The sequence below is a fragment of the Mus pahari genome, chromosome 6, assembly GCF_900095145.1.
Source record: "Mus pahari chromosome 6, PAHARI_EIJ_v1.1, whole genome shotgun sequence".
NCBI classification, from domain to species: Eukaryota; Metazoa; Chordata; class Mammalia; order Rodentia; family Muridae; genus Mus; species Mus pahari.
Window position 1 is genome coordinate 59,293,496 of NC_034595.1, and position 16,198 is coordinate 59,309,693.

At 37.2% G+C, this 16,198-nt stretch overlaps 1 protein-coding gene and 1 non-coding gene across 8 annotated transcripts in view; both read left to right on the forward strand.

Moving 5' to 3' along the window:
- Tut4 (terminal uridylyl transferase 4) overlaps positions 1-16,198 on the forward strand; it is a 128,268-nt gene that overhangs the window by 60,536 nt on the left and 51,534 nt on the right. For all 7 annotated transcript variants that reach the window (XM_029539463.1, XM_029539461.1, XM_029539466.1 and 4 more), the window contains exons 5-11: positions 1,064-1,241; positions 3,303-3,391; positions 5,467-5,518; positions 8,821-8,890; positions 11,684-11,810; positions 14,201-14,320; positions 14,512-14,724. In XM_029539463.1, the coding sequence (XP_029395323.1) occupies positions 1,064-1,241; positions 3,303-3,391; positions 5,467-5,518; positions 8,821-8,890; positions 11,684-11,810; positions 14,201-14,320; positions 14,512-14,724 (849 nt within the window). The remainder of the gene's footprint in view (positions 1-1,063; positions 1,242-3,302; positions 3,392-5,466; positions 5,519-8,820; positions 8,891-11,683; positions 11,811-14,200; positions 14,321-14,511; positions 14,725-16,198) is intronic.
- Positions 4,365-4,469, forward strand: LOC115064369. Its single transcript, XR_003844189.1, has one exon. It is a non-coding gene; the product is annotated as a U6 spliceosomal RNA (small nuclear RNA).

A 16,198-nucleotide genomic window follows, 5' to 3' on the forward strand; every position in this document is an offset into this window, starting at 1 on the left:
ACAGGGTTGCAGATCCCTTCAGCTCCTTGGGTACTTTCTCTGGGAGTACTCTTAAAACCATTTGACTTGATACTGTCTGCATTGATTAGATATGATTGATAACCTCCTGATATACCTAAGAGCTGCTACAGAATCATCAGCCTTTGTGTTAGTTTTGATATAGATATTTCAGATTTTATATACTTCATAGTACAGTAGAACAATTTTAAAAATCTTTTTCTTTTAAAATTGTTATTTTTGATATTTATTCATTTATTTATATACTTGTGTGTGAGTGCTGCCTATGGGAGCCAGCAGAGTCCGGGAGAGGGTGTCAGGTCCCGTGGAGATTGAGTTATAAAGCAGTTGTGAGTTGCTGGATGTGGGTACTGGGGGACTGAAGTGGGGTCCTTCACAAAATTTGTTAACTTTTTTTTTTTAAAGTCAGGGTTTCTCTGTGTAGAGCTGACTGTCTTGGAGCACACTCTGTAGACCAGGCTGGCTTCAACTTATAGATCCGCCTGCCTCTGCCTCCCGAGTACTAGGGTTAAAGGCGTGCGCCACTGCCGCCTGGGTGCAGACCACACACTTGCTCTCTCTTTTTTTTTTTTTTTAAAGATTTATTTATTTATTATATGTAAGTACACTGTAGCTGTCTTCAGTCACTCCAGAAGAGGGCATCAGATCTCATTATGGATGGTTGTGAGCCATCATGTGGTTTCTGGGATTAGAATTCATGACCTTTGGAAGAGCAGTCGGTGCTCTTAACCGCTGAGCCATCTCTCCAGCCCCAGACCACACTCTTAACCACTGAACTCTCTCTACATTTGCTGTAAAGCAGATTTTAAATTTAATAAAATGATATAATTATAATCTCAAAAAAATTAAAATTATGTTTAAAAAATACTTACTAGTAAACTCCCTTGCTGTACTTAAAGGCAACAGTTTTTCTTTGGTTCACTTACTTATTGCATGTTTTATTTCTCATGTGCAGAAGATAAATATTTGTTATTCCTAATCTTTCTTAAGTATAAGGATATTAAAGTGGAAACTTTGTTATTATTGTGAAACATTATACTAACAGGAAAAACAAGAAGAGAGTGAACTTCGGTCTCTTCCATCTCCTTCCTCTGCTCACTTGGCTGCTTTAAGTGTTGCAGTTGTTGAATTAGCAAAAGAACAAGGAATAACAGATGATGACCTCAGAATCCGCCAGGACATTGTGGAGGAAATGTCAAAGGTTATAATGACATTTTTACCAGGTACCAGATTCATTTTATATATTTAATTCATAGAATCAAAAATATTCTTTTACTTCTTCTTGAACTAGGGTAAAAGGGTAAAGTCAATGTATTCCTCCTTTTTTTTTTCTTTTTCCTTGCTTCTTAAGAGTAGATGAATCAAAGTGAGATAGGAATGACCTTTTTGTATTTTAGTTTTTTTGTTTGTGTGTTTATATGAATGCTTATGCCTGGGCATGTAAGTGTTGAATCAGAGGACAAGGTCTTTCCTTGTGCTGTTTGTGGTCTAGGATGGACCTCTGACCCTTAGGCAGCAAGCACCTTTGCCATCTTACTCTCTAGGGATTGCTTCTATTAAAGCATCACTTTTTAATAAAAAAGGAAGTCATATAATTTTGTAGTATGAGAAAAAGATTTTAAATGCCAAACATAGGTAATTTCTTACTGGTCAGGTATATTCTACTTTGGTCTATTTATTATAAAAATGTGTGTGTGTGTATGTTTGCTACACATGTGCCAGGTGCCTTCAGCAGCCAGAAGGTATCAGATCCTTCAGAGCTTGAGTTACAGATGATTGGGCGCCTCTTGGTGGAGTTCTGGGAATGGAACTTGGGTCCACTGTAAGAGCAGCAAGTGTTTTTAACCAATGAACATCTTCAGCTCCTGAGTACAGATAATTTTTGAGTGGATTTTAGTGTTTTTTTTTTTTTTAATTATTTTCAGTATAGACATTCTAATATCATTAAATAAAAATCTTTTGGGGTTGGGGGGTGGGACAGGGTTTCTCTGTGTAGCCCTGGCTGTCCTGGAACTCACTTTGTAGACCAGGCTGGCCTTGAACTCAGAAATCCACCTGCCTCTGCCTCCCAAGTGCTGGGATTAAAGGCATGCGCCACCACCGCCGGCCTGTTCTTTCTTAATAATGTTTTTCTACCTAAATAATGCATTGAATACTGATTAGAACTGTTCAAAACAGAACTTACATTTTTATGATTTTAATAATACAGTGACGCTTAAATAGTTTTAAGTTTGAAAAGAATACAACGGAATATGAATGTTAATTTTTCTAAGACACTGACTCTGCCTGGTCATTGCCCTCTCCACATGTTATTTTCACTTGTTCTTTGATGGGATCCTTTGAAAAAGTATGCCTATTTTTTGTAATAACAGGTATGATAATCTGAGAAAGACATGTAGCTTCTGTTTATCTTGATAGCCACAAAGTTTTTCTGTGTTTTAAATTTTCAGCATCAGTTGAATTGTAGTTACTTTGTATTTTGAAAAAGGGTTTATACTGAATATCTGATCCTTTCCTTAAAGTTGGTTTTTTTGTAAGTATCTAACAGAATACATTATGTGACAGTAGCATTGCTAGATGAGTATACTTGCTTGCTAAATAATTTTAGACTGTTTCTAAATGAACTGTTTTAATTTAAAGATTGAACTTTTATGGTAGTTTTTTCTCTTGTTCTTTGTTCTGGTACCCATAATTGTTATTATGGTACCATTTGTTATTATTTTATAGATCAGTTAGAAAGGATGCCAGTTTTGTGAAAATCAATATACCAGAATTAAAAGACATGGGATTGAAGTAATGTATAGTTTCCATATGTTTTTATTTATTCCTTTTGATGTGTATGTATGGGGGCTAGCATGAATTTCTGAGTAGTCTGTGTGTGAGAATGCCTACTAGGTTAGAAGAGGTGTTGGATGCTCTGGAACTGGAGTTACAGAGGGTCGTGAATTGCCATTGGATACTAGAATTGAACTCTGGTTGTCTATGAGACTAACAAGGATTCCTCACTGCTGAGCCATCTTTATGGTTTCCAGTATTTTGTTTTTTTTTGTTTTGCTTTGTTTTAATACTCCTACTTGTCCCGGGCGTGGTGGCGCACGCCTTTAATCCCAGCACTCGGGAGGCAGAGGCAGGCGGATTTCTGAGTTCGAGGCCAGCCTGGTCTACAGAGTGAGGTCCAGGACAGCCAAGGCTACACAGAGAAATCCTGTCTCGAAAAACAAACAAACAAAAAAAAAACTCCTACTTGCAGTTTCATGCTTTTGTGTTTTTTTCCTTTATTCCAGAATGTTCACTGAGGTTGTATGGTTCATCTCTGACAAAGTTTGCTCTGAAAAGCAGTGATGTTAATATAGATATAAAATTTCCTCCCAAGGTAAGTAATTGAAAAAGAGCCTTCTCTTTATAGTACTTGATAATTTTAATGGTTTATCTTTTCACAGAAGGGAAGGAGGAAAGAAAAAACCATTGGCCATGGAATATTACCATGAAGACTAAATAGTTTTTAAAAGTTACTATTACATTTCAAATAAGGGAGGAAAAAAAGCCAACAGAGAAAAGTAGTAAAAGGGAGGGTGTATCTGAGCTTCTTTCCTAGTTAGTACTTCTGGTAAGCAGTGCTGAGAAGTAGAAAGATTGAAACAAGAAAGCTGGGTTTAAAACCTGACTAAATACGGCCAGAAATAGAGGCACACGCCTTTAATCCCAGCACTCAGGAGGCAGAGGCAGGCAGATCTCTGTGAGTTCAAGGCCAGCTTGGTCTACAAAGTGAGTCCAGGACAGCCAGGGCTTTGTTACAAAGAGAAACCCTGACTCACGGTTATGGGTTGGAAGCAAACAAAAAAACTTGGCTGAGTAAAAAACAGATTACTTGATTTTTTTTTTTTCCTGAATTTAAAAACAGGGCTAAATGCAGTTTTTAGTTGTTTTTGGTTATTTGAATCAGGGTTTCCCAATCTACTCAGTCCTTGAACTTATAGTGATCTTCATGCTTCTGCCTCTTGAATGCTGCTATTATAGGAATGCAGCACCACATTAGGCCATAAGTGGTATTTCTAAGAACCCGGGTCACATCTGGAGTATATGATCCCTTGGTTCCAAATGAGGTGCAGTATCTGTTTTTTGATACAGAGATACTCTGTCTGCCCTGTGCTTGCAGTTAAAGTGTGCTCTGTCACATCTGGCCCACTTTTTAGGTTATATGAGATGAACTCAAGCACATGGCCTGATAAATGTAAATATTTCTATAAGAAGTAATAGGCTATTAGCAGTTATTTGTTATTAGTAGCAGTTAGGTTATTATTAGTAGTGGTGTTATTAGCAACGATATAATATTCCATGTGCTTCGAATGTGCTTCGGCAGCATAGATACTAAAATTGGAAGAATACAGAGAAAATTAGCATGGCCCCTGTGCAAGGATGACATGCAAATTTGTGAAGAGTTCCATATTCCATATTTTTTCGGAGAGGAAACTAGGAAAGGGGACAACATTTGAAATATAAATAAAGAAAATATCTAATAAAAAAATAATATTTAGCAATAGCTTTGCTTATTTTTGTCAAATAAACTCTTAAATCAGTCAAGGGTTGGCAAGATGTCTCAGTGAGTAAAGCACTTATTTACCAAACAAGTTTGGTGAACCCACATCATTGGAACACATAGCAAGTTGGAAAAAAGAGAATCAACTCTTACATATGTTTTCTTCTGGCCTCTACATATGTGGCATGCACCCCACCCCATTACATATAGTAACACAGTTTTTAAAATGTTACAAGTCAGAATTTTATGTTTTTTAGGTTCTATTTCTGTGTTAAGGCATCATGACCAAAGCAGCTTGGGGAGGGAAACATTTATTTCATTTAATAGTTTGTCGTCCATTCTCCAGGGAAATTAGTGGCAGGCAGGAACTGAAACAGAGGCCATAGAGGGGATACTGCTTAATAGCTTATATCTCATGGCTTACATGATCTGCCTTCTTATAGCTCCAAGGACCACAGCCCAGGGGTGGCACCATTCTGCAGTAGTAAGCTGGGCCCTCCCACATTAATCAAGGGAGAAAAATTCCTTCAGGCATGCCTACAGGCCTGTCTAGTGCTCATTTTCTTAATTAAGGTTTCCTCCTCCCAACTGTGTTGAGCTTGTGCCAAATTGACATAAAATAGCCAGAACAATGCTTAAAGTTTTCCTTTTTAAGTACTTTATACTCAAAGATGTTTGATTTGAATGAAAATTTGGCATTTAAATTTCTAGTCATTTAGCAAACTTTTCTATTTTTTCTTTTCTGCATTTGTTGCATTCTACTTTTCTAAATAAGATTTGTTGATATAAAAGTAAAAATATTATTCTGATGGTAATATTTTAAAATCCAGAGCATGAGTTTTTAATGTTACTTTTTAATCAAATTGAATTCTCACTGTCCTTTTGTTTGTCCATTTTATGAAACTTTTTAGATGAATCATCCAGATCTTCTGATACAAGTGCTTGGAATTCTGAAGAAAAGTGGTAAGGTCCTTGGGCTTTCTTTTATCAAAATCTATTTTTTTTAAAACCACATGCACTGTGTTGTTTACATATGGCTAGCAAAGTTAAAATTGCTACCATGTATAAGAATATATATATGTATATATGTGTGTGTGTGTGTGTGTGTGTGTGTGTGTGTGTGCGTGCGTGTATGTATATTTATTTAGTAAGATACCAGGTAATGTAATTTACATGTTGGTTAAGTTAGATAAACTGTATCAAAGTTGAAAATTTAAAAAATGTAAGTGCTTCATCTAATTTAAAAGTAGCTTTTATATTCTTTAAAAGTAGTTTTTAATGTCTCTCTGCAGGATTTACTTATTTATATATGTATTTCAATGCTAGGGATGTGTCTTAGTGTATTACTGCTGTGAGCAGATACCATGACCAAGGCAAAATTGTAAAGGACAATATTTAATTGGGGCTGGCTTACAGGTTCAGAGGTTCAGTCCACTATCATCAAGGCAGGAAAATGTCAGCATCCGGGTAGACATGGTGCAGGAGGAGCTGAGAGTTCTATATCTTTATCTGAAGGCTGCTAGGAGAAGACTGGCTTCCAAGTTGTTAGGATGAGATCTCAAAACCCACACCCACAGTGACATACTTCCACATTTATTCCAACATGGCCACACCTCCTAATGATGCAACTCCCTGCGCCAAGCATATTGAAATCACCACAGGATGGAACCCAGGGCCTTGCACTAGGCATGTGCTCTGTCAGTGAGCTGCGGTCACTTTCTCAGTTTCGCTGTCTGTGGTAACCTGTATCCAACCACCATCTAAAACTCAAGGGGAACATTTTCAAAGCAAGTGATTCTTTGTTGAAAAAATTTATTTTATGTGTATGAGTATTTATTCTGTGTGTGTGTGTGTGTGTGTGTGTGCGCGTGTGTGCGCGTGTGCCTGCAGAAGTCAGAATAGGGTGTCCAATACTAAAGAACTAGAATTATGGATGGACGTGAGCTATCATGTGGGTGTTGTGAACTGAACCCAGGTTCTTATTAAGAACAAGTTCTCTAAACCACTCAGCTATCTCTCCAGCCCTTTCTCATTTTTAAATTGCATTCTATTATTAGCTCCACCCACTAGTCTTTTTGTAGCTGTCTAGTTACCAGCTTATTAGATACTCTGCAATATCATGCACAGAAAAGCATCCACATTCATGTATGTAATTGTTCTATGTTGTATTGTTCTGTTCTATTCGGTTATTCCTGGTAATCCTTTACAGTGCCTAATTTACATATTAAAATTTATCATATGCATGTATAATTAAGAAAAGGGTAGCATTTACAGGGTTTGATATTACCTTGGATTGTAAATATTTACTGGCATTTTAGAAAGTATCTCCTCATTGCTTCTCGGCCTTTTGACTGAGATCAAGTGTAGAAAGTATCTCCTTAGGCAAAAGGGGGAACTACTATGTTATGGCCATTTCATATGTAAGTAAAGACAAATAGGCCTGTTTCGTGTTACTGAAAAGTCACTGATGAAGAAAATTAGAGAGAGATGCGGAATACAGATGTGTGTACATGCTTTATTTCTACTTTTCTTGTTTGTTCATTTGTTTGTTGTTTGTTTGAGACAGGATTTTTATATAGTCCTGGCTGTCCTGGAACTCCCTGTGTAGACCAGGCTGGCTTAAAAGTGACAGAGATCTACCTGCCTCTACCTCCTGAGTGCTGGGTGCTGGGATTAAAAGTGTTCTCCCATCATGCCTGACCATTTTCTTTCTACTTAAAACAATGATAGTAGCCTAAAGTAATCATTGTGTTATATCAACTGAATCATACATATTTACATAGGTAAAATACTTTCAAGCAAAATAAAAATAATTTCAAAACACGCCCCAGTTTATATATCATACCCTAGTAAATTAGTTGGCTCATCCTTCTCTTCTCTCTCTTTTTTTTTAAATTACTTAGTTTGTGTGTGTGGTGATGGTGGTGGTGGTGGTGGTGGTGGTGGTGGTGGTGGTGGTGGTGGTGGTGGTGGTGGGGTGTATGCATGGTAGTTGTTCTTTTATACATTCTGGGTCCCTAGAGTCAAACTCAGGTTGTCAGGCTTGGAGACATAGACCTTTATCTGCTGAGTCATCTTATTAGCTCATTTATGTGCTTGTTACCATTGTGTTAGGAAATTAATTTATATAAGAAATAACATAGAGATATTTTAACTGAGTTGCATCTGCTAGTAAATACTTGTTTTAAATACACAAAAACTTAAAAGCATATCATATATATGAGTTAAATATAATGGTTTTTGCTTCTTGAGAATTATAGAGAAGTGTTCCGCCTATTACAACTTTAAAACGTTCGTCTCTTTCATATCAGAGATCATCCTAAGTTACATGTAGGTTTAAAAGCATTTTAAAGTATGTTTTATTTAATATTCTCATCGTTTCCTGTAGAATCCTGCTATCTACAAGATTTGTTTTCATATTTTGTGTTTCAAACCTCATAAAATTTTTTGTGTTTTAAGTTACTGCCATAGTCACTGTGTATAAAGATATTTCTGACATAACAGGTTTCTAGTATTTATTTTTAATCATAAATCAACCCATTACGTACTACTGACATTTTTTTTTGAGTTTTTTTTTTTCCAAATGAAATGTCATCCATGTGTTTTTACATAAAGTAGGTATTTATATTTAATTTTTAAGTTACATTTATTTTATATACCTGTGCATGCTCGTTTTCTCATTCTAACACATGGGTGCTGGGGATTGAACTTTTCCTGCTGGGCTATCCCTAGGCCCTGAGGTAGGGATTTATGACATGAAGTTCACTTTGGTGGTAGTTTCCCTGGCAGACATATGCTCTTCCCATGTTAATGTCTCCTTAGAAGCTTCCATTAGGCAGATTTTGGAAATATTAATTAGGTGGGGTCAAGAGTTGTACTTGAAAGCAAAGCATACTTCTACTGTGGCTATAGCCCTCAAAAGTAAGTGATATGCCCTCTTTGCTGTATATTCGTGACGTTTCCATAATTACTTGGAAATATTCACATTTTAGAGAATATTCACATTTAGAAGCCCTTTCCTCTTATTGTGCTTCTGATTTTTCAGACAATATTTGATACTATAGTTGTGACTTGTGGCATATAACAAATGACTCCAGTAGACGTAAGAAATTCTTTTGGGTTCATTTTCATAATGAGAAGAGTGAATTATGAGAGTGAAGTATTTTCATTCTCAGAAGTAATGAGAGTGAATTTTAGAATGAAATTATTACTTACTCTTTGCTTAGAAATATTGACATTAACTTACTTTCTCCCCCTCTTACTAGCATTATATATAGATGTGGAATCTGATTTTCATGCTAAAGTTCCTGTTGTGGTGTGCAAAGATCGGAAAAGGTTGGTAATGAAGAAAATAAGGTATTTATAGAAACTAACAAACCTTGGGCTCAGGAGATGGCTCAGTGGGTAAAGTGCTTCCTGCACAAACATGAGACATGAGGACTTGAGTTTGGAACCCCAGCACTGAGATAACAAGCTGGGTCATCTTATGTCTGGAAAAAGCAGGAAGCTTGCTGGGCAACCAGCCTGTCTAAAATGTTGAGCTTCAGGTTTAGTGAGAGACCCTGTTTTAAATAAAACATAGAGAACAATAGTCGAAGATACCCACAATGCACCTCTGGTTATCTGTCCATGTTTGTGATATATACATACATATGTACATACATGTGGAAGCACATATTCACATGCATATGCACACCCACCCCAGGGTCAGCAAGATAGCTCATTTGCCACATAAACCTGACAATCTGAGTCTATCCCTTGCATTCCATATAAGCCATTATTCATACACACTTACATGACAGTTACACAGGGTGTGCCCCCCCCCAAAAAAAAAAGAAAAAAAAAACATACAAAGAATTAGATTTGTGGCAAACAACTTCAAGAGAAGAAATTGTGTGCCTTAGGTTTCTTATTAGGTTTATATGTCATTTATTAAAGCACGTTAAATGTTTGTGATTAAGAAATTGAGTAGCCGGGCGGTGGTGGCGCATGCCTTTAATCCCAACACTTGGGAGGCAGAGGCAGGCGGATTTCTGAGTTCGAGGCCAGCCTGGTCTACAAATTGAGTTCCAGAACAGCCAGGGCTAGACAGAGAAACCCTGTCTCAACAAACCAAAAACGAAAAGAAAAAAAAAAAAAAGAAATTGAGCTAGCAGAGAATTAAAAAAACACTCTAGGTAAGACACTTTTTTCTTTTTTTGTGTGTAAATTCATTTACTCACCCAACAGTGCTAAGAACAATTACTTTTGTGTAAGTATTATATTGCTCTGGACATATAAACGTAAATTAAGAAATAGCCACTCTCGATAAGGTTTTACTGCCTGTTATAATCGAGGGGCTAGTGAGTTGGCTTAGTGGTAAGAGCACCTACTGCTAAGCTTGAAAAACTGAGCTTATCCGGAGACATACATCCACAGTAAAAAGAGAGAACCAATTCCTAAAAGTTGCCTTCTGACATCCATTTAAGGATGTGCGTGCATGTGCACACACACACACAAAATTAATAGTGTAAGAAATACTTTTTTACAATGTAGTTTTTGTTTAATTACCATGACTCATTGTCTTTCTGGTCAGATGTCTCTAGGCCCGAGAGGGTAAAAGTATTTTTCCTTTGAAAAAGGAAAATTAGCCAGTTCTGGTGGTGCATGCTTATATACCCCGTATTGGCGAGGCAGAGGCCCCGGATCTCTATTATTTTGAGGCCAGCCTTGTGTACTCGGTGAGTTCCAGACCAGGCAAGACTAAATAGTGAGGGCTTGTCTTTTTAAAAAAAAAAGTTGGAGGCTGAATATTACTTGAGATCAACATGGGGCAACAGTACAAAAATAGATGTTCTTTGATTATTCAGTTGTTTTTTCTTGTAGTCCAACATTGTATTTTCTTATTTAAAGTCAGAAGGTTTTATGGTGATCTACTTAAGTAGACTGAATGTGTATGTGGGAATCTTTGCTTTCCCTGACACATGTGTGAAGGGCAGAAGACAACTTTATAGTCTTAGTGTTCTCCTTCAAAGCCTTCCATGGGTTCCAGCATGGATTCTAAGGGATGGGACTGAAGTTTTCAGGCTGGCTAACCCATCTTTTCAACCTAACTTCCTTATTTTCTACATTAGAAAATTGAGACTGGGAGGGGGTAAGGATTTATACAAATTTATATCCTTTAAGGCAAAAATCAATACTGGAAAATAGGCATTTGACTTCTGGCATGTCACAATAAAACAGAAAACAGTGTTTTTTTGTTTTTTTTTTTTGTTTTTTTGTTTTTTTTTAATTTGTATTAAACTGCCTATATGGGACATACAGCTTTAGATTCATTCTTCTCTTCTCTTCTCTTCTCTTCTCTTCTCTTCTCTTCTCTTCTCTTCTCTTCTCTTCTCTTCTCTTCTCTTCTCTTCTCTTCTTCTCTCTCATTCTTCCTATTCCCTTTCCTCTTCTAGATATTCTCTACTATATTCCTCTCATTCTACTTGTAGCTCCTGTTTTACTTCTACAACAACATGAGTCATGGATTAATAAGTAAATTCTAATCTTTAAATTGAAAGCACCAACAACATTATGAAAGCTTGAATAAGAAATTAAAGTCGAGAAATATAGCTAGTAAATTTGTTGATTTTTTTTTTTTTTTTTTTTTTTTTAAATCATGGACAAAGGAAAAGAGAATGAGCTAAGAGAGAAGTATGCTAGTGTTAATGGTAGCTCACAAGATCCTGTCCTTACATCCCCCCAAATGTAGACTGATAAGGTGACTCCATGGATAAAGTCACTAGTCCCCAAACCTGATCATCTGAGCCTGATCTGTGGGACCCAGCTGCACGAGTTGTCCTCTGTCTTCCACATGTACATCATGGCACACATGCGATCATACACAATAAATAAACAGAAGAAATGGTTTACTATGACTTAGACTAATTATTTTTTTTTTTAACATGTATATCTGTTGTGAGTGCTAAGAATGAAACTAGTGTCTTCTACAAGAGTAGTATGGGATCTCAACTACTGAGCCACTTCTCCAGTCCCTGTAGTAACTTTCAGTTATTAATATATCATGATGGAAAAGAGTAGTGTCTGGGATTTTGAAGCATTCTTCTTTTAAAGGCATTAATACAATGAATTGTTTCTTGTTCATAGTGCTTTACTGTGTAGAGTAAGTGCAGGAAATGATATGGCGTGTCTCACAACTGACTTACTTGCTGCTCTTGGCAAAGTGGAACCGGTCTTCACTCCCTTAGTGCTAGCTTTTCGCTATTGGGCTAAGGTAAGTGGAACCGAAGAATAAGTCAAGCTTTTTCTTGTTTTGACGTATAATTTATAATGTGTAGAAGAAAGTAGTTGGCTGCCCCACATGGAAAATTGTGTGACTGATTTCATCATAGACTTTAAAATAAGATTTCCTATGCATGTAGTAAGTTCCTTTATCCATCCTTCAAGTTGATGTTTGGAACTGTAGCTAACACTGAACCATTATAATACTATTTTTTTTTCTTTATTCACATTTGTGGTTAAGTTTAATTTATAAGTAAGATAATAATGAAATAGAACATTTATGACAGTGCAGTAGATTAGACTTGCAAATTGTTTATTTTTGGAATTTTCCACTTAATTTATGTACATTACTCTCTCAAATTTATTTATTTTATGTGTACAGGTGCTTTTCTCAAATGTATGTGTTGGGTGTCTGGGACATGGGGAGGAGGAAGTGAGAAGAGGGTGTTGGAGCCTCTGGTACTGGAGTTACAGGCAATTGTGAGCTGCTATGTGGGTGCTGGGAATTGAATTGAGGTCCTCTACAAGGACAAGTGCTGTTAATCTCCCTTTAAAGAGTAAATTATTCCTTCCTTCCTTCCTTCCTTCCTTCCTTCCTTCCTTCCTCCCTCCGTCCCTCCCTCTCTCCCTCCCTCCTTCCCTCCCTTCCTCCCTCTCTCCCTCCATCTTCCTCCTTGTTTATTTTGACTTTTAAGACAGGGTTTCTCTGTATAGCTCTGGCTACCCCAGAACTCCTCTGTAGACCAGGCTGGGCTATGACTCACATAGATCCTCTTGCCTGTCTTGAGTGCTGGGATTGAAGGTGTGCGCCACCACTGCCCTGCTAGCTATTACTTTTTCTTTTTCTTTTCTTTTCTTTTTTTTTTTTTTTGGTTTTTCTAGACAGGGTTTCTCTGTATAGCCTTGGCTGTCCTGGAACTCACTCTGTAGACCAGGCTGGTCTCGAACTCAGAAATCTGCCTGCCTCTGCCCCCCAAGTGCTGGGATTAAAGGCGTGCGCCATCACATCTGGCTACTTATTTTTTAAAACACTTTATTTTTGATTCATGTAAGCTCTGAGGAATGAGCCCAGAGTCTAATTCATCGTAGGCAAGGGTCCTGCACTGATCTATAACTTGAGCCCTCTTTTCAATATTTTTGAACTATAGTTGACTAAAGATAACTAAAAGTTTAAATGTAGAGCTATATATAATGAGCACTATGATAATGAGTTGTTATATTGGGGTTGGCTTTTTTTGTTTGTTTTTGTTTCAAGACAGTTTCTCTGTGTAGCCCTGGGTGTCTTGGAACTCACTCTTTAAACTAGGCTAGCTTGAACTTTCCACCTGTCTCTGCCTCCCCAGTGCTGAGATCAAAGACATACATCCCCACACTGGGTTACATTGGTTTTTTTTTGTTTGTTTGTTTTTTTGTTTTTTTCGAAACAGGGTTTCTCTGTGTAGCCTTGGCTATCCTGGACCTCACTCTGTAGACCAGGCTGGCCTCGAACTCAGAAATCCTCCTGCCTCTGCCTCCTGAGTGCTGGGATTAAAGGTGTGCACCACCATGCCCGGTGTACATTGGATTTTTAATTGTTACACTATAGTCATGTTCTCATGCCAGAAGGGAAGCAAATGGCTCCATACACACAAATAATTTAAAATAGTTCTATAGTAAACATAATTGTCGTAAATAAAAGACTTCGTAATTGCAGAGGGATTTGGCAGTGGCCGTGGCTGCTCACTTGGAGAGGGGAATTTGAACAAGATTCTTCACTGGGAGAAACTTCCGTCATCAGACACTGACCCTTATAGTTTTGAAAAAGATTGTCCATAGGAACCAGTTCTTTATTATTATTATTATTATTTTAAAAAAAGATTTATTTTATGTATATGAGTGCACTATTGCTCTCTTCAGACACACCAGAAGAGGGCTTCAGATCCCAATACATATGGTTGTGAGCCACCATGTNGTTGCTGGAAATTGAACTCAGGACCTCTGGAAGAGNAATCAGTGCTCTTAACCACTGAGCCATCTCTCCAGCCCCAGGAACCAATTCTTTATGGCATATGATATTCCCAGAGATAAGAATAGGGCCAAAACCCTATTTATTTTAACACTTGAGCATGTAAGGCAAGTGTGGCAAGATGCTTGCAAGTTCAAGGCTAGGCTACACAGTAAAATCCTGTATCAAAACATGGGAGATGTGTTTAGGGAATTAGTAATGTGGGTATTATATTCTGAATGGTAAGATTTCAGATTATTTCTTAGGTTTCATCATTATTTGGACTTGAGAAACAAAACAAAACAAAACAAAGCAAAAAACAATAAAGAACAAGGTACTGTGTTTCACATGAGTGAAGAAAGCTCAATGCTAGAACTTTTTCCTATTTTATTTTGCAGCTGTGCTATATTGACTCCCAAACTGATGGTGGAATCCCTTCTTACTGCTTTGCTTTGATGGTGATGTTTTTTCTTCAACAAAGAAAACCCCCTCTTCTTCCTTGCTTACTTGGAAGTTGGGTAAGCATGAGTTTGCATTTCTGTGTGTGTGTGTGTGTGTGTGTGTGTGTGTGTGTGTGTGTGTAGTTCTTATGGATTGTTGTGCTCAAACATTTTAAGGTGGAATTCTAGTTTCTCTATCTTTTTCTCTTTCTTTTTTTTTTTTTTTAAATAATTTTTTTATTACTAATTTGGAATGCCCATTTATATAGATTGAAGGCTTTGACCCAAAAAGAATGGATGACTTTCAGCTGAAGGGCATAGTAGAAGAGAAGTTTGTGAAGTGGGAATATAATTCAAGTAGTGCAACTGAGAAAAACTTAATTGCTGATGAAAACAAAGCTAAGGCAGACCAACCAAAAGATGATACCAAGAAGACAGAAACAGACAACCAAAGTAATGCTGTGAAGGCAAAACATGGCAAAGTAAGCTTTTGTTTTTGTTTTCTGTTTTAGCTTTTCTATATGTAGAATTTATGACACCTTTAGTGAACTTGAATAGCAGTAGATTGACCTCTTGGCCTCATTTCCTCAACTATACAGTGAGGGGTTGATCTGTTTTAGTTTTTGGTACTGAGATTATCTAATAAATTTATTTCATGTATTTGAATCTTATCAAGGTAATTAATTCTGTTTCCCCTCTCCTCCCCTCCCCTCCCCTCTTCTCCTCTCCCCTTCTTTTCCCTTCCCTTCCTTTTCCCTCCCCTCCCCTCCCCTTCTTTTTCCTTCCCCTCCCTTTCCCTCCCCTCCCCTTCGTTTCCTTTCCTTTTTTTTTCTTTCTTTTCCTTTTTCTTTGTTTTTTTCAAGACAGGGTTTCTCACGCTGTAGACCAGGCTGGCCTCAAACTCAGAAATCCACCTGCCTCTGTCTCCCAAGTGCTAGGATTAAAGGCTTGTGCCACCTGCTTGGCCTGTTTCCTTTTTTTTCAACCCATAAAATTCCCTTTATGAATTAGGTTTTCATTAAAGCTTAAGCATATTATGGATTGTGTAGCCAGATTGTGTAGAGAAATAAAAGTCTTTTGTTCTATAAAGGGCTGGCTTACTTATTTAATTAGTTCAGCACACACTTATTTATGCCCTGCTGTGTTCAAGCATTTTCTTGAGTGCTAGACAACTGTAGGCAAATATACATGGATTTTGCCCCTCAGAAACCTGTACTGTTTTAAGAATATAGATGTCCTGTGTTTGAAATGATTGCTCTCTTCAACGCTGAATTGTTGTACTTCCCTGATTTTCTTCAGTAATCCCAGTTAATGATCTTGATTTTTAGTTTTCTGAGAATACTGAAGCAATTGACAGAGGGCTGTAAACTCATCATCTGCTGTCATTTATACTCACATTCTGCCGTGTTATTTCTTTTTGCAGAGGAACTTCCATTTGAAATCTCCATTGCCTTCTGAATCAATCCGGGACAGTTATTACTCTAGCAGTTTTCTTTCCTTCCTAAGTTTGCAGTTTTTCATTTGTTATTGAGTCAAACATTTTGCTCTTTCTCCCATTCTAAAGATTAATGTTAGGCGCTCTTATGCCCAGCTATTGCTTGGTTTCCCTTTGTAGGAAAACTAACAAAATTGTTTATAGTATCCATTTTTTTATTTTTCTCTGTTTTCTTATATATTATCAATTTGCCAAAAACACATTATCAGCTTCTATTTTATTAAATTTCATTGGCACTTAAAATGATGTCTTTTGATGCAGTAATGTTTCCAGTTGATTATCCCCTTGGTATAATTTTAGTCCACCACAGTTGATTACCCCTTGGTGTAACTTCAGTCCACCGCAGTTGATTACCCCTTGGTGTAACTTCAGTCCACCACAGTTGATTACCCCTTGGTGTAACTTCTGTCCACCACAGTTGATTATCCCTTGGTGTAGCTTCAGTCCACCACAGTTGATTA